A 25,869-nucleotide genomic window follows, 5' to 3' on the forward strand; every position below is an offset into this window, starting at 1 on the left:
CCCAGCAGAAAAGGACCTGGGGGTGATGGTGGACGGCCAGCTTAACATGAGCCAGCAGTGTGCCCAGGTGGCCAAGAAGGCCAACAGCATTCTGGCTTGTATCAGGAACAGCGTGGCCAGCAGGAGTAGGGAAGTGATGGTGCCTCTGTACTCGGCACTGATGAGGCCTCACCTCAAGTCTGTGTTCAGTTCTGGGCCCCTCTGTACAAGAGGGACACTGAAGTGCTGGAGCGTGTCCAGAGGAGAGCTACCAGGCTGGTGAGGGGTCTGGAGACCAAGTCATATGAGGAGAGGCTGAGGGAGCTGGGCATGTTTAGCTTGGAGAAGAGGAGGCTGAGGGGAGACCTCATTGCCCTCTACAACTACCTGAAAGGAGGTTGTAGAGAGGTGGGTGTTAGCCTCTTCTCCCAAGTGAATAATGACAGGACCAGAGGAAATGGTCTGAAGTTGCGGCAGGAAAGGTTTAGATTAGATATTAGGAAGAATTACTTATACTGAAAGAGTGGTCAGGCACTGGAACAGCCTGCCCAGGGAGGTGGTTGAGTCACCATCCCTAGAGGTGTTTAAGGAACATCTAGATTTGGCACTTCAGGGCATGCTCTAGTGGCTGAGATTGTAGGGGTTTGGGGGTTTTTTGTGTGTGTATGGTTGGACTTGATGATCTCAATGGTCCTTTCCAACCATGAAGATTCTATGATTCTATTCTATGGTAGTGGTCCATGATTCTCATGAATCCATAGTTAACAGCCTTCTCTCCATCCCCCCAGTAAAGTGGCTTTCTAGCTTGGGTTCAGCTGAACTTTAAAACAGCCTTTATGGGAAATCACACAACCAGGTACAATATTGGTTTATTAGGACCCTCAAAGTCATGCCTTGGGGAAGATGAAGGAAGGAACTGTTTTACCACAACTTTTGATAAAATAAAGGCAGTATGCTCCAGTGAAGAAAGCAGGCCTTGTAGCGTTAAGAGTGAAGACATGTCTGACTGCCCCAGATTGCTTGGGTGCGTGTGAAGCACAAGGCAGCAGACACACAAATGTAAATACCACATCGTCTGTTGAATGGCTTTATACATCTATACCTGACTGAATGTACCGTCGCTGTCTTTCAGAAATATCGACAGTATATGTCTGGACTTCTCACTCCTCCTTATGGTGTTATGGAAACTGGCTCCAACAATGACAGTAAGTATGAGAAAATAGGCATCAGATGTCAGAAAAAAGAGAGGAAAGGGGAAGATGAAAGTTCTCTGGTTTTGGGTGGTGGAATTTAAATGTTAAATTCAATTCAATATTAGGACTGTATTAACACTGCGTATAGTAGGAAATACTTTGGAACTTGCCTAACTGCATTCCCAACTGTATAAAAGTGTACACAGAGCTGTACACAAATCTGGACTATGAGCCAGGCCTGTTGACTAAAGCATACTGTATGATGTCACATAGCATTTAACTGGTTATAGTGTTACATGAATTCCATGGAACATGGCCATGAGTCCTGCTAGTAAAATAAATATGACAAAGTGGCTTATTTTTTTAGTTAGGGCGAGCTACACGACTTGCCTGGGAGCCTAGGTTAGTGCTTGGGCAGGCAGCCGGCAGTAAACACGCTGCTCTCTGGCCTTGGTTACATCGGTAAGTTTGGGTATGTCTCTGCTTCATGAGCACCTGTCAGACTGTGCGATAGTGCTGTAGACCTGAATCCAAGAGCAGCCTTTGGAACTCATCACTTCCGTAAATCAAGGTACTTTCATTTAGTTGCCAGAGGATTGTTTAGATGCCAACCAGGACGGTATGTGGCGACTAGCAATTGCCATCTGCAAATGTTGTCCCATAAGTTATGTGTTCAGTATGTTCTATTTGTGAAACAATAGCATAGCATAGCAATGCTAGTTAGTGCAAACTGAATGTCACGTTTGACTTCAGGTACTAAAACACAGATAATGTTAAATGAAAAAGTGTAAATAACTCCTGTATACATACTTCAGATATTAAGTTGTGAGAAAGTACTATATTTAACAAACTGTTTATAGTATTTACACAGGTTACCTTTTTGTCTTTTTTGTGTTCACAAGAGAAAATTTTATCTGAATAAATGTGTTTTGCTCTTAAAAAATCGTAGATTAGTGTGTATGTTATCAAAGTATTGAACCCTCTAACTCCCTGTTCTGTGGATGAATATCTCCACTGTTCCTTAAAGAATGTACCATATGTTTTTATTTTCTGTATTCTTTTTTTTTAGGAATGCCAGATAAGGACGGTATGTCAAGCGGCGCACTTTGCCAAGTTTCTAAAAATTGTAATAAGGTAAATCACACTTAGTTTTGCCTTTGTTCTTGATGGGGACGGGGGGAAAATACAAAAGTACAGCATTAAATTGAAAAGAACCAAGTGCAAATGCAAAGCATGCGGTTGATGTGAGTACAGTGTACAAATTGTAAGGATGCTTTAGACATTGTATTGTATAACTCGAGAAAGCAACTTGTTTAGGATCAGCATTATTAGAAAGTGTACTGCTGCCGAAGTTTGTGTTACAATCTGGTTGTCCTATCTTTGTCAGAAAGGTGTTGAGGGTAAGGAAGAAAAGCAGCACTGTGACAAGACCAGAGCATAGCCAGTGGATCATAAAATTAACGATTAAATCCTATTTTAAGGCTTAACTGAGTCTTAACTGATGCATAGGCATTGTTCTGGCCCTTTGTTCAGGGTGAATTTTCTCCTGTGTTCAAAGACCAGCTTAACGTCCCAGTTCCCCTTTGTACAATAGTTCTGTGCCTTTAGTGTCACCAGATGAGGATCCACCTGAAAGAATTCATGAATATTTCTATGCTGTGTTTAAAGTAATTATAATACTGCGAAGAAATAGTATCAGGCATTAACCTTTAGATTTTTTATGGTAGGAGTAGAAAAATTGCAGTACTAAACAGATGCTTGGATGCTTTCTTTCTGGACATAGGAGTTTAATTGGATGCATTTTTGTGATGTCTTTAAAAGGTTAAAGGTATTTTTGTTACACAAAAAACATCCCTTGACAGCAGATAAAGACAATGAATATTTTAGCGTGTTTCCTTAATGCGAAAATAACTACTTCCACCTCTCCCTGTCTGTCTGTCCTGCTTCCTCAAGGGTACTGACCTTTCTTAATTGTCACATTCAGCCTTGATTAAATGTATGAATGTAACGGTGTGCAGTTCCTTTTTCTAGAGTCTTATTCACTAATCCTGTACTACTTCCTGACACAGTCTTATCCTGTATGAAAATAAACATTTTTCCATGCACTGAGTAATAACTCTTAGATACTTAGATAGCACCTTTCATTCTGTAAGCATTTTACAAACAGTTATGAGTTAAGTCTCAGTGCTTCTCTAAGATGTTGGCGTTTCAGTGCTATGCTTGGAGTTAAGCCAGATCAGGGGTCTTGCTTGTCCTCTCAGTGAAAGCATCGCGTGTAGGATCCCAACTAAAAAATGTTGTGTTTTCTGAAGCAGATAGAGGTAACAAGGTGGAAACGTCTGTCTTTCCTAGAAGGTGATATTCCCCCAGTAATGGGCAGTGATGCTCAGCTAAGGATAGTATACGCTTTCTGGTACAAAGTATTTTAGAAACGAAGCAAAATTTAATGATTAATACTCCTGCCAGTGGCTGGGCTTTCCTAGCACAACAGGACTCCTCCCACACAAAGAAATGTTCACCTGGGTAGGAGGCAGAACTTGGGTGGGGCAGGCTCAAACTGTTCAATGACTTTTACAGGAATAAGGTCCTTTGCAAACCGTATTAACTTCCTTTCCAAGACACATATATAAAACAGCCTTCTCCCTCCCACACCGTACACATTTCTGTGGAGAGAAGGTGAGAGAGTAAATATGTGACAGATGCTTATCACCTTGTGTCATCCTGGAGGAGCTCAGACAGTCCCATGACAAATGTGGCAGAAGAACCTAGACAGCATAGGAATGGTTCATGAATCCTAGTTCTGTGGTTTTGCCATATGGCCACAGTTCTCTTTAATTATGTTAATTGAAAGGTAAGTGCAGCAGAGATAAATACTCGGGTATTTTGTTTACTGCATGCAAGCTTCATTCTCGCAATTTTAAACTGTACAACTGTTATAGCGCTTACACAACATGTCGATCTTCATGCCCTGCAGTCAATTTTGAATGATCGGGGAGATACTGGGATTGCAGGGCCAGATTCCCAGAATTGTTGCCAGCTATTCGAAATACAAGATAACAGTGTAGCAAAAAACAGCCCTGTGTTTGTAATTTTCATATATTTTGCTTATTTTAGGGTGATGTATGACTGTTAAAGTGACTACTGCATCAGGGAAGGACATTCATCCAGGGAAAGGGAACTAAGTGTTTGCAGGACATCTTTAGACTGCTTTATATCTTTAGATTGCCAGAATGATCCCTGTGGGACTGGCAGCAACTATAGCTTGGAGAGGCCTGCAGGCTACTCTGTAATGTCCAGAAAAAGACTGAGTGAGGAACTTTCTGAGATTCAGAGAAAGTTCCTCAAAATCTTTCATATGGTAAGAAAACATTACACTCTTCGACAGAAGGAGATAACGTCTTCAGTAGTTCTGATTGTAATGATGCATTTATGTTGGGGGGCATGTGTGTTGTAATTTTCCAGGGAAGTTTATAACAATAAATAATTTGCTTCACATGAAATTCCATATATTCCACTCTTGAAATTTGAAATGCATGTTTTTCTCTTTTAGTCTGTGCTGAGTCCTTTACAAGCACTTCGATAGATGATTTTCCATATTTTCTAATTATTTGAGTTTCGTCTTCATAGCTTAATTTTTTTCTCCCATCACATCTATTAGTTTTTGATGAGTAACGTAAGATTTTTCTTCTAATACATGCCTTGAAATTTTCTCACCATAGTTTTCCAGATGTTTAATTTTCCTTGTTCATTAAAATCTATTAAAAAAATTCTATTTGTAGAAGGCAGCAAAGAGATTTTCTTTTACCAAACACGAATTCATTTGCATTTAGGGTTACATTATTGCACATCATTTAATGCAATGCAGCAGTTAAATTGAGCGTAAAATACTGAGACAGAGTATGCTACTGTCCTCGGTTATATTTTGAGCAATGGAAACAAAGTAAGTTTAAAGCTGTCTTACATAAGGGAAAGTAACACAACTTTGATCTTTTTAACTAGTTAGTGTAATATCTGTATGCCAGTCTCTCTAGCTCTAGTTTGAAAATTCTCATGGGGTAGAGTTGGATATAGCTGGATCTGTGAGATGAATATAACCCTAAAGCCAAAATGACAAAATCAATAATAATTTCAAATACATTTTTGGAAAAGGTACAGAAGAGTACTTAGAACACAGGGGAGGTCGGATTCCAGTGTGCAGGCAGAATAGGTAGTGGTTCTGTTTCCGTATATTACCAGCAGAGCTGGCAGCAGGGTTGCGTGGTGCTTCCCACTGCAAGATCCTGTTCTTACAATTTGGCCACTTTTTCCCTGTCCACGCTGAATTTGCCATGCTGAGATTATGCTTCTGGCTGATTTTTGAATTGAAATGTATCAAACCTCTCTGACATTGAAGTTGGGGGAAAATACAGAGCACATATTAAACAGCTTTTACCAGTGATGTACTAGCAATCCTGTCCTTTGGACGAGGAGCTCCACATTTGGGGCTTGTTCTGGCATTCAGGAGTGCCATTTGCGACCCCCAACAAAATAAACCATATTGTTAAGCCTTGAAAAATCTGAGTTGAAACCAGCTGACGAGAGGCGTGTTACAGGTGTACCGCGAGCTTGTGCACAGGATGTGCGCGTTGCCTGTGCGGAATTCCCACACTGTTCCTCTTTGGTCCTGGGCTACTTGGGCATTCCTGTGTTGATGCTTAGTGGTGTGGGTTTTCTCGCAATCACTCATTCCAGTTGCCAGAGCAATGTTTTGATTGTTACAAAGCCAGACACTAACTGAAAACCACAGCTGTCTCCCCAGTGCTTTTCCACCCTCTACTGGTGTCCAAGTAGGATATGAGTAAAAAAATATCCCATTCTTCTATGGAGATGTGATATATAAGATAGATTTAAAGAAGAGGGCATTGCAGAAATGAATTGCAGAGTCACAGGAATGAATGTGGGTAAGAACCGAGGACAGACCCGTTGGGAGTATGAATCTCCACTCTCCTATGGGGTATGGTGCCGAATGCTTTTTTCTGCTATCAGTAAATGTCTTAAACTCCTTTGCAAACTGTGGATGCTGTACATAAGAAAGCATAGGAACAATCCACAGAAAGAATAGAAGTCTGTGATTAATAACAATTCTTCTATTTAATCAAGTAGTTGGTATTGAAAAAGTCCTAACCCTGCTCATGATCCAAGCTGAAGTTTTAGATTGTTTTCCATAATGGAATCTCCATATTGCAGTTTGCTAAAAGAACCCCCACATCCTCAAGAAACTACACCCAAAAAAATATCTGCTTGAAAGGAAGGCTGAAAAGTTAAGTGCTCAAAAGCAGAGAATTTCAAGAATGGAGACTGACTGAGCAGTGTTAATGAAGTCCTCTTATCTGTGTTTGTTATGGTACGGACTTTAGTTCTTTGTGTTTATTATGGTACAGACTTTGATTACCTGCTCACATATATTTTTTCTGTGACACAGTCAATTAAAACATCTCACCTCAAAAACCATGCTAGCTTTCTTTTTGTAGAAGTTAATCTCTGTGACTGTTGAAAACCTACATAAATTTGTGCCGCCTTCATTGAAAGCATGCATCCTGAAAGGGGGAAAGTGCTTCTTCATCTCCTTTGTACCGAGGAAACCACACTGAACACAGAAGATATAAGCTGATTAAGTTGTGCGAATTCATACAGTCATTCTTGCTATTGGGTGAAGGATATATCCTGTTTTTTTTGAAATCTCTCTCCTGCTTCATTTCCATTACGTTCCCTACGTTGTCCTTAGGTTTCTATTGTGATAAAGAGTTGGAGGAGCTCCCCCTAGTGCACGAAGTAATACTCGATGTAGCAAAGCTCCTCTAGGATGTGCTGAAAGTCACCTTTTCATCCATCTTCTTCCCCGGTTAATTTGATGTAGATTCCTTTTCTTTACTGAAATTTCAATAAGGCTTAGGTGTCGTGCTGATTTTTATGGATTTAAATAATTTGAGTGATTGCTAAAACATGATTTTCTATTTTATCAACTCTAAATGCATTTAATGAAATTATTTTGAAAAGATCTTTTAGTTGACAGAGAAGGATATAATCTAAGTGTTAATCCTCAAAATATTGCAATTTTCAACATTTCCAGGCAAATGAATATTCACTTATTTCAATTTTCAAGCCCTTAAATATAGCTCTGGGCATTTGAAAGTGTAGTGTTTGTAAAGATGACATTACAATTCACTGGATGCAGCCTTGAAGAGCCCACACAAGACACCAGTAATAATCATGTTCATTCACCATATTGGCTACTCTAGCAATAAACACAATCATTGTACTTCTGATTTCCCTATATTTCAATTTACTTTTCCTAGATGACCGAGGAGAAAGCTTATCTTTTAACATATTTGGTAGATTGTCAAATGTGGAGTTTTTAGAGCATTAGCAGAATGCTAAGGGAAATGTTTCACATGAGATTGTGAGCCTACAAGAAAAAGTAAAAAGAGAGAGCAGGAAAGCAGGCAGTGTTCTAGCAAGATTATAGCTGCAGTGACAAGGTGTTTGGAAGTGGTAACCTCTCCAACATTCACATGGAAACTGTGCTATAACAGAATTGATTTTCTCTGTGGATGGTTTATCTAACTGCCCAGTGATATGTGGGCATTAATTCCTGTCCTCTCTTGGGTGCTGTGCCAGAATCAGTTCTCTTATACAATGTTAGCATAGGGTTAAAAAAATAACCCCCTTCTATTTTCTGTTTTTAAAATGGTTGCATAAAAGCACTATGTGCAAATATTTCTAAAAAATGTCTTTGTGCAGTCCTAACTGTACCAATTACTTTGAGGGGCTGCTCTGGTATTTTGGCACCAATTTCACATATATGAAAGTAATTTGCCTCAAGGTCTGTTCAAGTTCTTCGTTTTGCTCTAAGTGGAAGTGCTCAGGGTTCAGTCATTATCACAGCCTGTAACAGTTTGGCTAGTGCAGAGGCTGTGCATATAGTCCCTGGCAATGAGTCACATGGTGACAGCATATGGCAAGAGAGATAACAAAGACAGGAGCGTGAGATGAGTAGGAGCCTGTGAAAAATACATTTTTCATACATTAGTAATGAACTTCATCATGAAAAATGTGAAGGTCTTTAGATGTCATCAGAGCTCTTTAATGGAAACAAAATTGTTAGTAGGTCTGCTGGCTTACATAAGTAGGCTTTGCATGAACTAAATTGTTGCAGAACCGCCAGGGAAGGTGTTGGTACATCACTATCTGCAGTTTCAGCCATACGGAGATGATATACAGCTGTAGGCTTCCCTTCCAGATGCCAGTGTGAATAGCGATGCCTCAAAGAAAAGCTTGCACCACTCCATCTTCTGTTATCAGCTACCTGATAATCTGTGAAATATTTACGACCCATGATTTCATTGTCTACCCTGAATTCTGGAGACCCTAATGGCATTTTCTATTGGAAACCGTTTCTTCAGTTGTATTGAATCATATAATTGAGCTTCAATCTGACCAATACAGAACTAGCCAGAGTAGTCCCAATAGGAAACCTGCAGATCCTATTAGTGATTCTCGTTTGATCTATTACTACACAGGAATGAGTAGTATTGTGGAGAAGAAGACCGGAATCCTTGGTCCAGGTTGCTGTGTATTTACCAGTGTACTGTCAAAATAACTTAATTTCTCTTCAGTGCATACTTGATCCCATTCAAGGATCCCTGGTCCTTGAAGCTCTTCCCTGAATTTGGAAGAAAAAATATGGTCTATTCTTTCTACAATGGGGAGTTTTCATTGTGCTGGTCCTAAGGTTAAATAGAGCTGTCTACAATGACAGTCAGGTTGGTACAAGTTGGAGGCAAGACTTCTCTTGGTAGATGAATTAAACTTTTTGTAGAAAAGGGCAGAATTTTGCAACCTAGAGATGCTACAGGAATATTCTTATTTTAAATTTTACCCTCATTTTCTAAGAGCAATAAGAACAGAGGATTAAATATATGTAGGTGTATTCCAGTTTTAAAATATAACCAAATTGACACATTTATCTTGGGAGAAGATGAATAATGGGAAAAATAGTGAATAGTGTCCAATAGCACAGCCCAGCTGAATCGTCAGCACCTGAAGCCAGAGCCTCCCTTTCCTGTCACAGCTGCAAAACGTTCCAGAAGCAAACACTGCCCCTTTGCTCAGGAATGGGAAACCGAGCTTGGAAAAGCGTGTCTGCAACTGTATCCTTCTTTAAGTGCTGCAATGACTTTCTGAGTCATTGTGAAACTACCTGCAAGGTCCAAATCAGGGTAGTGTGGGTTTTTACATGAGTGAGGAGCAAGAAGATGAAAAATGAGAGGTACAGGAAAGTGAGAGAGAGGGAGAGAGAGAGACCTTCTCTGTTAGAAGCAGAACAAGCCATATACTCAAGTCAATGTTAGAGCTAAACTATATGAGTTTTTAGTTCCATTAATTTTACACTTGAGCATTAATACGTATGATCTCCACAGTATTTGTCTGAATGAACAGTCCCCTCGAGCAGTTATTGTTGTTATTTTTGGTGCTCTCCACTTCTCTTGCCTTTTTTTTTTAATCTTTGTGTTAGCCTTTATTGCAATTTATGTGTATGGTAAAGCATTGTAATTCTTGTTTGTGCTGGGTGCTGTGATGCAAAGGGGGGATGGAGGCCTCTGCTACAAAGAACTCGCAGTCACAGAAAAGGTGGAGCGGCTGTCAGACAGAAAGATGATGGTTTACTTAGAATGTTGTAAGGCACGGAATTCACATGTGTTCATACATTTCAAATGAGTTTTTTTAGAGGAGCTTGTTGTGATCGGTCCTTGGTGTGATAATCCTAAGAGTCACTGGGAGTGGGGAGAAGTTGTTCAGAAATCAATAGACAAATGAAAAACTAAGTGATATATATTACTTTGTTAATCTTGTAATTTGGAGGGGATCTAACTCACACGGTTGGCCTTCTTCAGGGTAGCAGAGTAAGGAAGTTCTCGCCTCCGCCCTGAGTATCCTTTTCCCCACAAAAGGGTTAGAGAGGAGCTTGGGGTAGCACGGGAAAGGCAATTTGGCTGAAGAGACGTTTTCCTGTTCTGACTCCTCTTGCCTAGCTGAATGAGTGTTGCTATTGTAGTTTAGATAAATAAAATAAATAATGGAAAAATAACAGAAATTCCTAGAAAATGCTAGAACTTGTAAAATACTCCATATTGGGAAATAAATGTGGGATCTTCTTTCAATAGGAACATCACACTCAGTTCCAGTTGTCTGGGGAAACAGCATATTGCCTTACCTGCCAGGGCTGGCAAGGGCAGTCTGATAATATACACTGTGGAGTCACATTTGATGACTCTTGATCCTTGGCTGTGTCTTCCGTGTGATTCTGTCCCAACCCATAAAAAACATGCACATATGCTCCATTTATCTCTTGTAGTTGAAAGGCAGAAAGAGCGGATAATTATACTGAGAAAAAAAGTCCTTTTCAAGGTTCATGTCTTCAGACAAATCAAGCGTATACAAGTAACACATTTGGCACTTATATTTGAAACAGCAAAATGAATTTTTTCGAATCTTGTAATTATTTTCTCAAGTTTGGCAGAAAAATTGGATCAGGGATCTTAAAATCAGATCCCTTCTAGTCACTCATATCATCTCTCGCAGAGCATTTTGACTGCCTGTCCTACAATGCATGCTGGAAATTGGTATTCCACAAAGTCAATTATAGTTCTGAGTCAGTAAGAAGTAATCAGTGTGTCTGATCTGATCATTTAGCAGCATCTTTTTTTGTCTGTGTACAGATGACAAAAATTTGAGAGGTTAATAAATAGTGGGGGGAAGCTATCCGGTGACTTTGTTCTTCTTTTTGTGTTAGCTAATCAAGAACCAGGAGCCCATTGTGCTGGCCCCATGCAAAGAACACCACCACCAAACCAGTGTTCCCTTGCGGTGCTCATTTAGAGCCATTCCAAGTTATAATTGCTGAGGCAAAAGTGTCAGATATCTATGAAAGAGCCGAAAATGTAATTGGACTATTATCTCCAGTGATGGTTAAGGAGCAAGTGCTGTTCAGGTGTTTAAAGATTTATGATTTGTGACTTTTCATTATTTATTCTTTTTGTAAATTTCCTCCTGGAAGAAAGCTTGGTACAAGATTGTGAACGTGTTTGATCTTTGTGTGCTTTATCATCAGTGATGCAGCTGTCTTAAAATTAAAGATAGCAGTTAGAGAGGAAATACAAATACACATAGCTGAGTTGACTAGTAGAGAAATGAAAAGAATACATAATTTAGGTTCCAAAATAAAAATGAAAAAAAAAATCTTACTTCCAATACCAGTTATTGCACTGCTTCTAATTAGGATTACTCAGCCACGCTTGTTTTCATCTTAGGAAATGAAATTATGTAAACAATTTTTATAATAACCTTAAATATGAAGTGGATGGAGAAAGAGCCAGTGACAGGGGAGATTTATGATTAAGTCTTTGTAAAGCTCCCAGTCCTGCTTTGTCCATCGTCACTCTTTAAAGTAGCTGACTTCAAATGCGTGAGTCTGAGGGGCCTAAAGAAACATCTTCTGTGACACCACTCTTTCCCTGTAGCCTTTTGCACAGTGTCTCAGATAGTTACTTTTCACCCAAACCCATTGTCTAACCCAGCCCTGACGAGGGCCAGCGGTGACACCAGGAGCAGAGGTGGGAGAGGGTGGCTGTGCAATAGGAAGATGGTGGGAGCATTGGGTCCCAGAGCAGAGCACATTTGGGCCCGGGGAGAACCGCAGGGCTGTGGCCACCCTTCCACAGCAGTTTCCAGTGACCTCCACTGGGACTGCAGGACAGCTGTCCTCCCCGGTGTCCCCCCTCCAACGTCCCTTTTCTCTACAACCAGCTACGCATGCCGTCTCCTCCATCACACTGACGCTCCTGCTTACCTGGGGGGAAGGGAGCAGAACTGTCAGAAACACATAAACCTTTTATCTGACCTTAATTTTCTGCTGACGTGGATGAAAATCAGCTTCGTGGCCAGGGCTGGCACCAGCAACAGGACAGAGCCTGGGTGTGGAGTTCAAGGAGGGGATGGAACTGTCTGCAGCCTTAAATGTGTGACCTCTGCACAAAGCACTACCAGCTCTGTCAGCTACGGGCTGAGACTCTTTCCTGCCCCAAACCTGGCATTTCTGCCAGCCCAGGTCAGCTGCAAGGGAAGCGGAGGCACAACTGGCAGGGGATTGGTTTTTTCAGGCCAGCGTGCAGCTCCATTGCAATTCACTGCTAAGTCACAAATCAATCTGTGTGACTTCAGTCTCCTGTGTTCAAATACAGATTCGTATAATGTATTCCTGTTGTTGCTGTAATACACATACAGATCCAGGCAAATATTTGTTCCCCTCTCCCTCCCTCCTCTTGTATTGTCTTAATTGTGTTCAGAGCCAGCCTAGATTAGGGATTTTCAGCTTGTGGTCTGCAAACTGCTGGGTTCTGGCGGCTATTCCAAATGAGTCTGGGAAATGAACCTAAGAAAAGCCTATTGTCACTAGCTGCACAACGTTCCTCATCTTTACTGGCAGAACTATAGGGGTCCACAAGATAAAGGAGCCTAACAGCCCCCCTCCCCTTTTATTTCCCCCAGTTCAGTTCACACTCTGCTGTCAGTGTGAGCTGCTGCACATTCCAGGGTAATGTTGGAAAAAACCTGTGTCAACAAAACTGTAACAGTAAGGTTTCTGGCATTCTGGCATTCCTGCACTGTAAATGTGTAGCCACTGCTCCACAGCAGTCCTGGGCCTGTGCAATAGAATGGCGCTCTCATATTCCCGGTATACTGGTCCGAACTGGGGGAAAGAGGAAGGAGAAGAAAACAAGGAGATTGCCTTGCTAGAGCTCCTGGGTGCTACTTAGTCTGTTCGATTTCTTCAGTGTTACAGGCAGTGTTCTTGGAATGCTGTCTTTTGTGTTTTGTGTGGCTTTTCTGCTATGAGGTTTGGGGTAGAGAACCTGGATTGCTGCCTGGAAAGTGCTGTGTGACTTTGTGGCCGTACAGATGCAGGACAATCTGCAATAATACTGGAGTTCACTCTAACGGAAATTCCTCTGGGGAGGATGCATCTTCCTTTCCCCAAGACAGTCTCCTAGACCAGCTGTCATGGAGAAGCTGAAGATTCCTACATTATTGCAGAAATGATGTTTTTTTAACACAAGTTAGCTGGGAATACTCTAGGTACATGCAGCATTTCCAGACAAGCAGGTTTGGATTACAGTAATTAAACTTCTCTGGAACAGCGAACATTCTCACACTGTGCTTTGCTTAACATAGTGCTACGGTCCTTATCCTTTATACAGCCCACAAAGAGTCACTAAAGAGTCAATTAAGCCAAAGAAGATTTTGAGATTATGTTTAAAAAGGAGGTGTGTGGTTGATGGATGGCAGGGACAGATTTCAGCTGGATGAAGCAATATTTTTAGCGATGATGTGAAAATTAATGCCAACATTAAAGAGAGATAGGAGAATGGGGATAAATTACAAAATACATACAATGGGTCCCTTTTTCCATTTCACAAGGACAGGGCTGGTTCTGTGATATCCCTAAAAGCCAGACATCACAGAATTTACACAGCCTGGGCTACATACTGAGAGAGGTAAAAAGAGGTCATCTCTTTCAGAAACATACTATGTGAACTGGGGTATAAAGAGATGTGGTTAGCTAGGGAAAATGTCAGGTAGAGTAATTTCGCCTCTTCGTATCAGTCTCGGGTTAATTATTGCAGTGTTCTGTGTGCATTTGTGGAGCCTATTTTTTCTCAAGTTGCAATAAGGATTCATTTAGCAACAGAAGCAGCTTGGAGTATGTTTAGAAACGTCTGTCCCTCAGTAGTTATCCAGGAAGATGAGCCGAAATGCAAAACAATAAGAACAAATGTGAACAGGCCTGGTTTAAATGATAGCAAGTTAGGCAGCTGCAAGCTCTGTAGGAAGTTAGGAGGAGAGAAGGAGAAAATTTACAAATATATGAAATATTTACTATTTTCCAATGCTAATTTTTGTTCAGATTGGCAGCAATTAATAGTATTCTTCTTTTACTGTTTTCTTGGGGAATACCTAATGTTCATACAGATGCACATTAACTCAGTGTTTGTATTTTATTTACTGATTGTTCCCATTGCATTATGGAATTAATGTGAAAAACGGGACAAATTAATCCATGTTGTTCAGATCTAATAATTTGATTCCAGATACCTTTGTATGTTTTTAATCAATACAATTACTGCCACTAAAGTACCTGAAGAACACTGAATTAACCGATGAGCTAATACAGCAATGAGTTTCCTTTCATGCAGGTTAAATGTGTGAGACCACAATTGGATTTTACTGTAAAAGAAAAAGAAAAGCTCTTACCCTTCATGGCCAGTATTTCCCCCCTGAACGTATGTGTTGGACTTTGCCCATTACTGAATCAGATGATGATGTGCCCCCCCGTCACATCCCACTTTCAGGAAAGAGTGGGGGTAAGCGACTCAGATTCGTAAATCCCCAACGGCACGGACTAAGGTGAGATAAATCTCAAGGTCTGTATACAAACATTTATTAGTTTCCCAGAATGATTAGTACAGGTCTTAACAAGTCCACGATAATTGGTTAGGTATACGACAAATTATGGCAAGCAGTGAGGTGTGCATTGTGTTACTTAACAACAGGTATACAACAACTTATGGCAAGCGGTGCTTGAGGTTGTTACTTAACAACTCTAACCATTACTTAACAACTCTAAAAGAGAAACCGAGGGATAGAGAAAGGAAAAGACAGAGAAAAAGAGAGATAAAGAGATCACCGGTCCTGGTTCCAGTGTCTTTTTCAGGGAATCTTCCCAGGCATAATCTTCTTCTTTCTTGGGAAAAATCTTCCCAGCTACGATCTGCTTTTGTTTCTTCCTTGTTCCCTTCTCTAGGGGCACTTATTTTCCCCTTTTATATTTGCTGAATTAGCACGGTCCACCCCCCTTGCCAAAGACAGCCTCGTCCCAGGTTTCTCCCTTCTCCCAGGTGACATGTAGCATGATTTGGGTGGAGAGACAAGTGCCATAGTCATACATGTTTATCATGATCTCTATAATCTTCAGTGGCATATGCAGGATGCGCGCTTTCATATGCATTTCATGGATAATGAAGCAAAGGTCACTTATCGGACACAATGGCCTCAAGAACCGAGAACTAGCAAGCTCATCACACAAGTGGCAGAACTGTCTTGTCTTCACAAGACAGTCCTCCCACTGCTTTTCCAGTGCCTGTGAGTCTTTGAATGTCAGGCCTGCATTTTTTTATTTCCTTGCCTTCCTTATTTCCAATGGAATGTCTGAGGCATTCCATTGAAGGCTTGGAGGGCCTTCTCTCCCTCGTCAAGGAATTTACGGGCCGTCTCTTACACCTGCTCATAGCAGGAGGAGGGAATGATGTTGATGGGTTGTGCTTAGAAGATGCATGTTGTCCCTCATGACCAGGTCCCTTCTGTTTTGGTTAGATCTGTCTGGTCACGAAGGTTCATTGTGGTTAGCAGACCTGTGGCAGTGCTAACGCGTCCCAGGGAGGGACGGGAGCTGTATCTTGCATCTGAAGCAGTAGGAAGAAGGGCGCTACCCTAACAAGAGCACAATCCAATTTTGAAAGCCACCCAATAGATGAACTGCACAGCCTGAGAGTCTTGGGTTCAGCACATCAGCACCCTCCATTTTGACAAGCTTTTTGTAGACATCGTGGGAAATAGAAGTTTTAAGGAATATAAGGTTGTTTTGTGGATATTTGCCAAGAGCAGAATGCCTGTCTTTTCCACTGACGCACAAATATGTAAATTTAACAGAAGTGCTTGAATGGTTTTTATGTTTATGACAGAAGACAAAGCTGTTGAAGTAAAGAAATACTTGGCTGAAAGAAGAATGTTTGTGCTTTTTTTAAAATGTGTTCTGGTCTAGCCATCAGTGTGGGATTTCTCTCCTCTGTTTACTTTCATATACTACAGAAACAACCATTTACCTTTTTTAGGAAATATATGCTGTGTAGATGGAAAACATTGATATAGATTGTTAAAAATCTCCTGTGAAGTAGGATAACAGAAGGTGTTGCACTGGATATTGTTAGATTATTCCTTCTCAGTTTCATTTTTAGCTAAAATTTGTTTCTGAAAAGGATGACAGGAAGAAGAATATGGGGTAGATAGGGCAGCTGGAATCTGAGGCAGATGTGCTGCACTCCTTCAGTGTTTCTTCATTTCATGTACATTCACACAATGCACTGTCCTAAACTTGGAGAAGAAGGAACGTGGAGTCACCAGAAGAGACACAAAATGGGTTTAAATTAACTTCTCTTCCCTGCTTGCCAGAGGCTTTACCTTGTTGCTGACCTTCCCAGGAAATTCAGGAGGTAACCTTCAATGCCCTCTAGCCCTGTCTCCCTTTGATGACTTTTCTTTTCTATGTTAAAAAATCATTATAAAATGCTCAGAATGAATTTGCAGGCACTAGACTTTCAGGGTTTCAGTTGCAGCATTCAGCAGTGTTTTCTTTTTCTCATTCTTGTCACTAGTCAGAGGTGTGAGTAGCTACTGTCATCCCCATTTTATGGATGGAGAAGTTGAAACACTCAGAAGTGGAATGACGAGCTGGGGTCACACAATGCATAAACTGCTATCATGCAGGAGACAGTGGTGCTCCTGCCTCGCTTGGGTGGCATTTTGACTACACTAAAGAGTTTTACAGTTGATTTTAATAGGTTCACAATTTCATCCCCTAATTCACACTCTTATCCAGTTTTTGGCACCCTTATGTTTGGCATGAAGCCACTTCATCTGAAATTTTACCACTGAGTCCTCAGAGGGCAGTTCTGGCATCTGGGTGTGATCACAGCATAGGAGAGCCCATCCAGTCCTGTTTGTCTAGAGGCATGCCTCCTGGGAGACTTCAGGGTGGAAGATGTGTGCAAAAGCTATAAAGGTATCTGGAAAGAAGTGAAATAAATCCTCCAGAAGCTCATTAATCTTCAACTTCCCTTCAGTTTGCCTTCTGAAGAGTTGCTGCATACCTGTAGCATGGGTGAGAGGCAGGTCTTAAAAAACCAGTAACCTTGCTGCCTAATATTTATCATACTTTTTCATCTTCATCATTATAGTTTGTTTCTCAGGAAGTAAACAATTTCAGGTAAACTTACTATTAAAGCCATGGATACGAGGAAGCCTGTAACTCTCATGAGAGACAATGAAAAAAATGCTTTATCCTTTTGTAGGTTCAAAAAATGCAGCAGCAGAGAAACCCGTGACAATGCTGGCTTGAGATTCTTTATGACAACTGTAGTCACACCTCTATCAGAATATTGGGAATGCTCACAGCAGAGTTAGCATTTTCTGACATTTTATTCAATGCATGCGGTGTAGTTATAGCAGCTGTTTCATTGTAGCAGGGAAGTATAAAAATGACAGGAAAATAAGACATCATTAGCCATGTTCTGGGGGTTTTGTGCACTGGCCATAGTCTGTTGCAATATTCTTTTTCCCTTTGACATTCACAGTGAAGTATCATTTTTAGTAATGGCTGAATCATTTTGTGTTAAAAGGACGGACATTTGCAGTTTGTCAAAGAAACATTGTAGAAGTGTTAATAATGCAATTTCAATTTAACTTTCTCCAATAAATTTGCTACACTGATTGTGTTTGAGAATTTAAAGGGACACATTTTCCTGTTTATGCTATTAATACATGTAGATTACTAAAGAAAAGCAATTTGAGAATGTATTTTAAAATACAGCTTAGACTTCACATTGTATTACATTTAAAGAATACAGATTTTAAAACAGTCATCATTACTCTGAATATTTCGATAGTAGCCCATTTCCTGACAGTATTCAAAGCATTTTACAAAGGTAGAAATTATTAGTGTTCCTCTCTCCAAAAAGGGGGAAATGAAACACAGTGTGATTATGTGATTTTTGCAAGGTCATGCAGTCAGGAAAAAGAATAAAACTGAACTGCCTTAACCACTGGTCCTGACAATTTCTACTAGTCTGTTTTGCTTGATTTAGTTAGTTTGTAGTTAGTTAAATCTATGGGTATTTAGATTACAGGTGCTACCGGTTTATGAAACTCAGAAGATTTTTAAAATGTGATTAATTCCTGTTTCTGTGGAAGTTCCCTGATTTTGCAAACATCCTTGTGACTGTGTGTTCCTCTGTCCATACCTTGCCCTGCTTCCTGCTTTTGTTGTTTGCGGATATTTCTTAAAAAACTATATGGTTGTCTTTTGTGAGCATGGGTGGTTTGAAGATGCTTTGGTGATACAATTTTAGACTATCTAGTCTGGTTACAGGTGCTTTTAATAACTTGCATTGTTTGGTAAACAAAGATGAAGAGCAGAAACAGTGCTTTTTCTGGGTAATTTGTCCTTTGTCAATTGCAAAGTGTTGCTAAGTCACCTACAGACCTGGCAGGATGTCAGTCATTGTCAGGTTTGGACTTTTCCACTCTGGAGACATGACCAGGCACTTTGCTCTTTGGCTGACAGTACTATCTTGTGGAGAGTGCTGGGGACCACAGGTTGGTTCTCCCAGCTGGTACATATATTTGTGGGGAGATAGTGAAAAGGTGACCGAAATGTTTCCAGCTTGGTAGTGATGATTGTATTTCTCTTTCCACTTTTCTTGTCTTCTGGAGGGGCGTGGGGAGGTCTCTCTGCAGGTACGACTGTGGTCTGGGTTGGGCAGAGCTCAGTCCTGGTACTGTGTCCCAACCATCAGAAGTCCCTGTGGCAGCGACTGTGTGCCAAGGTTTCTTATGGACTGAGCCCCTTGAGGGGTTGGTTAGACATCATGATGTAGGTTGTTTTCTGATGACAAGCGTTGGTCAGTGTATCAGCATGTTCTACATAAGGCTACTCCAGAGATCCAGTGTAGGCTAACAGAGCACAGAAATTCCTACAATATTGGTAACATTTTCCTTCAAATTTTGGCAAAAAATGCTTTTCAAAGGACCGTTTTAAGAAAGGATCTTTGGCCAGCTGCTTCTCTGATGTTTTTCAGTAAGCTGCATTCACCAAGTATATTGTTTTACCTGCAGCATCCTAGCAGAGGTTGGTGCAGTCTGCCTAGACGCACTCTTTCTCTGCAGATGGGAACAGGAGTTGACTTTAGGATACTCTGTCCAAGACTGCCTTCCACCTGGAAATGCACTCCCACAGCTATGGTACTGTATGCTTAGCTTTATCCCTGCTATGTAGTTATTCTGTTGTATTGGGAAAAAAGTTATCTTTACAAAGGCTCTCCATCTTTGGAATTCTTATTTATGCCTTTGGTTTGAAGTAGCTCAGATAGATGACATATCACCCCAAAAAAAGGAAACTTTTTGGAAGTGGATATATGGTTTTGAGAAAGAAAAGTAAGAACAGATGAGGTAGGTATTTTGTGGAAGGGCTGTAGGGACTTATGTTAATTGTCACCTGTATCTTACTGACTGGCTATACTTTCAACAATATTGTGGGAATGTTTTTTCGTGTGTTTTATTTCCTCCCATGTGAACCAGGTGGGGCACTGATAGCCTTTCAGGAGATGTGTACAAGGATATTCAAGCAAGTCAGTCATAAATGGCAGTCGTCAGAAGTCATCAGAAGTCATTTGGAACCAGTAAGAGCTAAAGATGCTTGGCTTCCTGAAATACACTTATGAGAATCAAATGCGATGGGCCTGACTCAAAACCCACCGAGTCAATTAGGGACTCGGTGATTTCAGTGGAATTTGGATTAAGCCCTAAATCACCAATAGCAGTAAATACTGAGAGCGTAGAACAAACAGACCTCTTAGTTATGTGGCTGTTGCTGCTGCCACCTTTCGACTTGTGTGGCTTTTCTCCTTTGTTTCTTCTGGATCTCTTGCCAGCCAGCAGGAAAACAGATGTCACTTGCAGTTCTTTTCAGTGCCGCCGTTGGAAATAGAGGGATCAACAGTAATGCACAGGTTTATCCGATCACCCTGGTAACCTCACATGCCATGCTTAACTCCAGTAAATACAGAAACTTGTTCTCTGTTCTGTTCAGAGATGAGCTACACTGAGGTCATGGGAAAAACATGATTCGTTGGGTTTTGTTTTATTTGATCTTAGTTCTTTGCAATACACATTTCCTACATTAATGTTTGAGAGTAGTGAGTTAGGTCCCCTCTGTCATTTGATTCTATAGATCAAAATTGCTGTAGATCTAAAGCATTCATTCATATGTAAAGGCTCAGAAGAAACATCCCTTTACAGCTATTTAACAAGGGGAATAGAAAAATGTATTTTTATAAGAGATGTTCTTGGGTTTTATTTAGCAGATTCAAATAACTTGACAAATACAAACCTCATGTTAGGTCTCTATTATTGTTGTTCATTATATTATTTATTTGTTTGCATGTGGCTTGCTCAGTGATGTAAGAAGCACAGAAATAAAGGCAGCCCTTGCCCTATAGTTTTTAATCTAAGGCCTATTTCTCCGGAGATTGAATGTGTGCATATAATTATTCACATGAATAGTCCTATTTAAATTTATCGTATTGCTCTCATGCATAAATATTTGAAACTTCAAAGGAATGGAGGCTAAAATTAATACTTTCTCTGCTTCACCGCAATTTAAACAGGGAGTTTTGTGATTGGCTTCATGAAGGGTTTCTTTGAATGGCCCAAATGTGAATCCATGAATGTACAGATAGGGATTTTGTCAACGTCCCATTTTGTCACAGTTTCTCATGATCATTTTCTGCTTCCCCCTACCAACACCTGCAGCTTTGCCTTCCCTGCCTTCCAGACCCATATGCACCTTCTCCTCCACAGGGGGGATCAGCAGATTATATTAAACTGTCTGAGTGTGCACGAGTTGGAAAAGGGCAGAAGGCAGCTAAAGCTCAAGATGGTATTGCTGTGTTGCTTTATCTCATGCTGAAGGAAAGCTAAGAGCAGTTAGTCTTGTCAATACTGTGGCCAGAAGATGGGTAATAATTTGTAAACTGTTCTAATTGGCTTGCATACTTGAGCTCTTCACCTGGTAACTTTTCCCTTATTCAGGAGTCCTGAAAAATGTGATACAGCCCCATGCAGCATGTATGTACTTTAGTCACATTAAGTCTTCAAAGATACCATAATGTGTTAAGAAGTTAATTAAACACTCTGCTTTCTCTCTGCTGTTTTATAGGGAGAGCTATTTTTTTTCTTTCCAAGTGCTTTCTAAGCATCCCTTACTGAGAGATCCAAGATTGTAAAGACTTACAAAACATTTCTTGGACTTCAGCCAAGTTGTGACTATTATCCTAAGATACAATCCCTTACAGATTTTTTTTCTGATGGGAAGTTGTTGCAGGAACACTGTATCTCCTATTAATTAGTTGATGTGACATTTCTTTGCCTTTGAAGCATGACTTGCCTTGCTATAGCAAACGTAGTCCAAGCCCTGTGGTTCCATTTGTTGCGTTTCATCTCATTGCCAGTGCAGCCGGAGTTCACTGCCGTAGCTTTGAAAGGCTGGAGCTTTCGGGGGACTCTTTGCTGTGTGTGTCTTTTGGATGGCAATGAAGTTGTTCCTCAGTAGGAGTGACTGCCTTGCTTTCTGGAGTCCAGGCTTGCTGTTCTGGGGGTTGTATTACTCATCATCTCTCTAAGCACCACCTTGTGGTTGAAGTAATTTTAGACATGTAAAGATGTCCTCGAAAATTCCACAGGGCCACATAGTGAGGCTAAAAGGTACTTCAGGAAAGCACCTAGTCCATCCCTGAGCCACATGCGCACTTCACTAGAGCTGTGTCACTCCTGACAGATACCTTATGTATCCTCCCAAGCCCCCCAAAATGGAGGAACCACACCTCCCTGGCAATCTGTGCCAGTATTCACTGTTCACGCTGTTAGAAAAGCTTCACCAATGTTTAACCTGAATCTTTCTTACAGCAGTTTAAACTCTTTATTTCCTGATCTCTGCATGATGGACTAGATTGCTTCTTTCTTCTTTTCAAAGGCCTTTTGAATCTGAAGACTTTTTTATCACACTTCTGCTAAGACTTGCCTTTTCCTTAGCTAAACAACTTTGATTATTTATGTTGTGCTTTCTGATTATTCTTGTTGCTCTCCTCTAAATTCTGTCCAGTTGGTTTAGATGCTTTTCAAGTAAAGTGGGCAAATGAGACACAATGCTTTCACTAAGGTTTTATCTAGGCTGACTAAAGCAGAACTGCATTATGTGTATAATCTGTTACTACATCCCAGTACTGTATTTGTTGTTTTCACGCAAGTGTTTCATTGCTTACTCAGTTCTGTTTAATATCTGTTATAAACCTTATTTTTTTTTCTGAGGAACTGGGCTAAGACACTTGTTCCCTACCATGTCTTTGTACAGTTGATTCTGCCTTTTTCAGAAAAGTAGTCGGCACTCTCTGTGCTGCATGACAGCATTGGGTTTTTTTCAGACCAATGTCAAAACTGTATCAAATTGTAAGCTTACTCTCCAACGTATGTGCAGTCCTTCCCATCCTGAAGTCTCATGCAGAATCAGTCAGTGTACATTTCTACTTCATCCCTTGTTAATATTTAATAGGTATCAGATGTGATATATTCTTGAGAACGCTGCTCAGAACAGACCTCTGGTACGAGTGCCAGTTTGAATATGCTTCACTGCTAATTGCTTTCAAAATATACTTTTCCAACTGGCTTTGCACCTATTTTGTGAGAATTTAATCTGCCCTTCGCAGGAGAGAATATCTTATGAGAAAGTGCCAAAGTCTTACTAAAGCAAAGGGCTGAAACTCTACTGTTTCTTCCCTAGTCTATCAGTGTTGCTACCCGGTCATGGAAAGAAATTAGATCAGTGTGGCATGATTTGTTCTTGATTAATACACGTCACGTGTGACTCATCTCCCTGTTCTTTTCCAGATGCTCACAAACGGACATTTTCTAGGAAGACAAGTTAAGCTGACATGTCTATAATTTTTCAGCTCCTCCTTTTCCCATATTTCTGTCTTCTGCCTTCCTTAGTCCCCAAGAGTTGTCAGAGGTGGCTGCTGACGTTTCGGAGATGGCTGCAGCCCTCTTTAAGTTTCTTCAAATTTCCTGCATGAAATTCTACAAACCCAGCCAATCTGAAAATAGCTAATTTATGTAATATTTTTTCATCCATTCTTTTGTTTTTTTCAGACTGAGATTTTACTCCTGTCAGTCTACTACGTAGGATACTAGCCATCTCTCCGCCACTGATCTTTCTAATGAACAGTCATACAAAAAATAAATCAACTGCTTCTGGCCTTCTTGAGTTATCTGTCAATAGATTTCCCTGTGTTGAACAGTAGATCAACACTTCTATTTTCTGTGTTTTACTACTAAGGTACTTGTGGAATATTTTTTGTACCTCTTGATATTTCTTGGTAGATCTGTCTCATTTTATACCTTTGCTTTTGTAATTCTATCCTTCATTATTCAATTTATTTTTTATACTTGCCTTTTGTAAACCCCCTACTTTCTCCTTTCTGTGCATTTCCTTCTTGTATTTTAGTGAAGGGCTTTTTCTAAGTTGAGTCTTAACTCCACCTCCGAGCTCTGTGCTATATGTGTGGTTAGTATTGTTTCTTTAAGTAAATACCACCTCTCTTTAACTCCTTTTACCTCACACTTGTTCCTCCATGACCTGCTCCAGGAATTTAGCTATCAATGTCCCGGTTTTATGGAAATTTTTCTTCTTTAGGGAAATTATTTCTACTTTGATGTTCTTACTTCCTTCTGTAAAATTCTGATGCTGGATCATTTCATGATCACCTTCACCCAAGTTACCTTCTGCCTTTGCAGCTGATCCTTCTGTATTGGTCAGGATCAAATGTAGGTGAAAAGCAACTTTCCTGCTGCTTTCTGCAGATTCTTGTGCTGTGCCTTAGTTTTCGCCTTGGGTTTTTTCTGTACTCTTGGGTTGAATCAAATTCTTCTAAATGCCCTCTTTTTTTCTTCTTTGATTCGAATGGGAGATTTATTGACAAATCTTCATCCATATTCAGTTTTTTCACCTATTAGTTTTATGCATTTTTGTCGGAGCTTGATGGAAACTCTAAAGAACAAAAATGTGTATTAATTTTCAATAGTCTGTTGCTGTAAAAGTCTCTTATATTTTTTGTCTTACACATTTTATCTCTCCTTTGAAGTGTATTCCTAACTAGAATTAAAAACTGGAAGCTAGTTTGAGTATGTTGTGCTTTATTGATTTAAAAAATAATAATCTTTTAAGAGTGTAGAATGTAAAAATGATATTGATAATGACTTCAATGCCAATTTAGCCGACCATTTAAGTATATATTTACCTTCAGTTTCATTGAACTTGATGAGGACTTGAAATCCTTTTAAAAGAAAATGGAAGCAAAAATTATTAATAGAGTGATATCTCTGACTTCATTCTTTATTTATATACTTGATTGAAACTGTTATTCAATGGTTTTGCTTGCATTAGAGGCATCTTTCAAAAGATTCTTGCTATTCTTGGCATGCTTTACCTGCAATTGTGGACGGTCTAAAGCATGCTCCACGCAGTTCCAGAAACCAAGAAATACTGAGGGATGTTCTCCCGCCCTTCTGGTGGGACAGAAATGTTTATGACTTAAATGAGCCTTTGAAAAATTGTTGACTTATTAATGAGAAGTATCAGGAATCCAAATTTAATTGTATTGATTTGCCTTTTCAGAGACTTCTTGTAAGGTATGAGTATAAATGAAAAACCATTTGCATTGTTTTCCACATACAGGCCTCTCCGTTAAGATTATCTTATCTTTATTGGTTTCTGTCCTGTGCTTCCCTTGTTTTCCCCTTTCCGGCTGACCAATAGTCTCCTGGTGCATTTATAGCATCTAGCACTATTTGATTACTACAAGGACTTTGTCATGCCATTAAAATCCTGTGGGAGCTAATGAACAGATGCCCAGCTTAAGAAAACCGGTACCTGTCAGTCCAGCAGGGCACAGCATGTGTTTCACTGTACTTCTGACCTGGCTGTCCTGCCTTTGCCCTTCGGCTGTGCAATCACAGAACACCAGACAAATCCAGCCCTCGTGTCCTGTCTCCTGACAGCTCACACTAGAAGTAAATTTGGTCCATGCTGTTAACTACCAGTCCCAACAAAGCAAAATGTCTTCCCATAATTCTGAGGTGGCTGCTGAAGTTTGGTTTTCTTCTCCTTTGTCTCCATTCCTACTATCCTTTAACCCTCTGCTTTCCTTTTTCCTCTGTGTTCTGCCATGTGCTTCCCTTCTCCCCTCTCCTTTCCCCTCTTCCTTACATGCCTCTTTTCCCATTTCTCTCATCCCCTTCTCTGCTTCTCTCTTGTAGAGCCCCGATAGTCTTCTCTTTCACTCTTCCCTTTGCAGAACCCAGTCACCTGCTTTACTCTTTTCTTTTTCCTTCACCAGCCCCTTTGTGAAAGTCCTTACCCAGGTCTCTGTGAGCGGCCTGCGTGCTCTTGCATTTCAAAGAGTGGCTATAAAAGGGTTGCCAGCTAGGCCCCATGATAGGTTAGAAAAGACAGATAGTGGGAGCAGAGCTTTTTCTTCATTCCTTTTTCTTGTGCTATGCTGTAAGGGAGAAGAGAGATGAACAGGAGAAGGTGGAGGAGGAGGAGAGATTTTCTGTGGTGGGGGACCGAGTGTCGGAGGCAGCGGGGTGGGCAGGAATGCTGTTGTGCCCACCGCGGGTCGAGAGCCGCAAGCGGAAGAGTCAGCTATGCCGCGAA

The 25,869-nt window shown here is 40.5% G+C and overlaps 1 protein-coding gene across 2 annotated transcripts in view; it reads left to right on the forward strand.

Annotated features, from left to right (window-relative positions):
• Positions 1 to 25,869, forward strand: part of RAPGEF4 (Rap guanine nucleotide exchange factor 4) — a 156,152-nt gene that overhangs the window by 74,130 nt on the left and 56,153 nt on the right. Inside the window, exons 5-7 of one of the 2 annotated variants that reach the window (XM_054208787.1) lie at positions 1,112 to 1,184; positions 10,120 to 10,122; positions 25,254 to 25,270. In XM_054208787.1, the coding sequence (XP_054064762.1) occupies positions 1,112 to 1,184; positions 10,120 to 10,122; positions 25,254 to 25,270 (93 nt within the window). Of the gene's footprint in view, positions 1 to 1,111; positions 1,185 to 2,241; positions 2,307 to 10,119; positions 10,123 to 25,253; positions 25,271 to 25,869 lie in introns of both variants that reach the window. The other variant, XM_054208785.1, reaches the window with a different exon arrangement.

This window comes from Rissa tridactyla, chromosome 7 (genome assembly GCF_028500815.1).
Source record: "Rissa tridactyla isolate bRisTri1 chromosome 7, bRisTri1.patW.cur.20221130, whole genome shotgun sequence".
Lineage (NCBI taxonomy): Eukaryota > Metazoa > Chordata > Aves > Charadriiformes > Laridae > Rissa > Rissa tridactyla.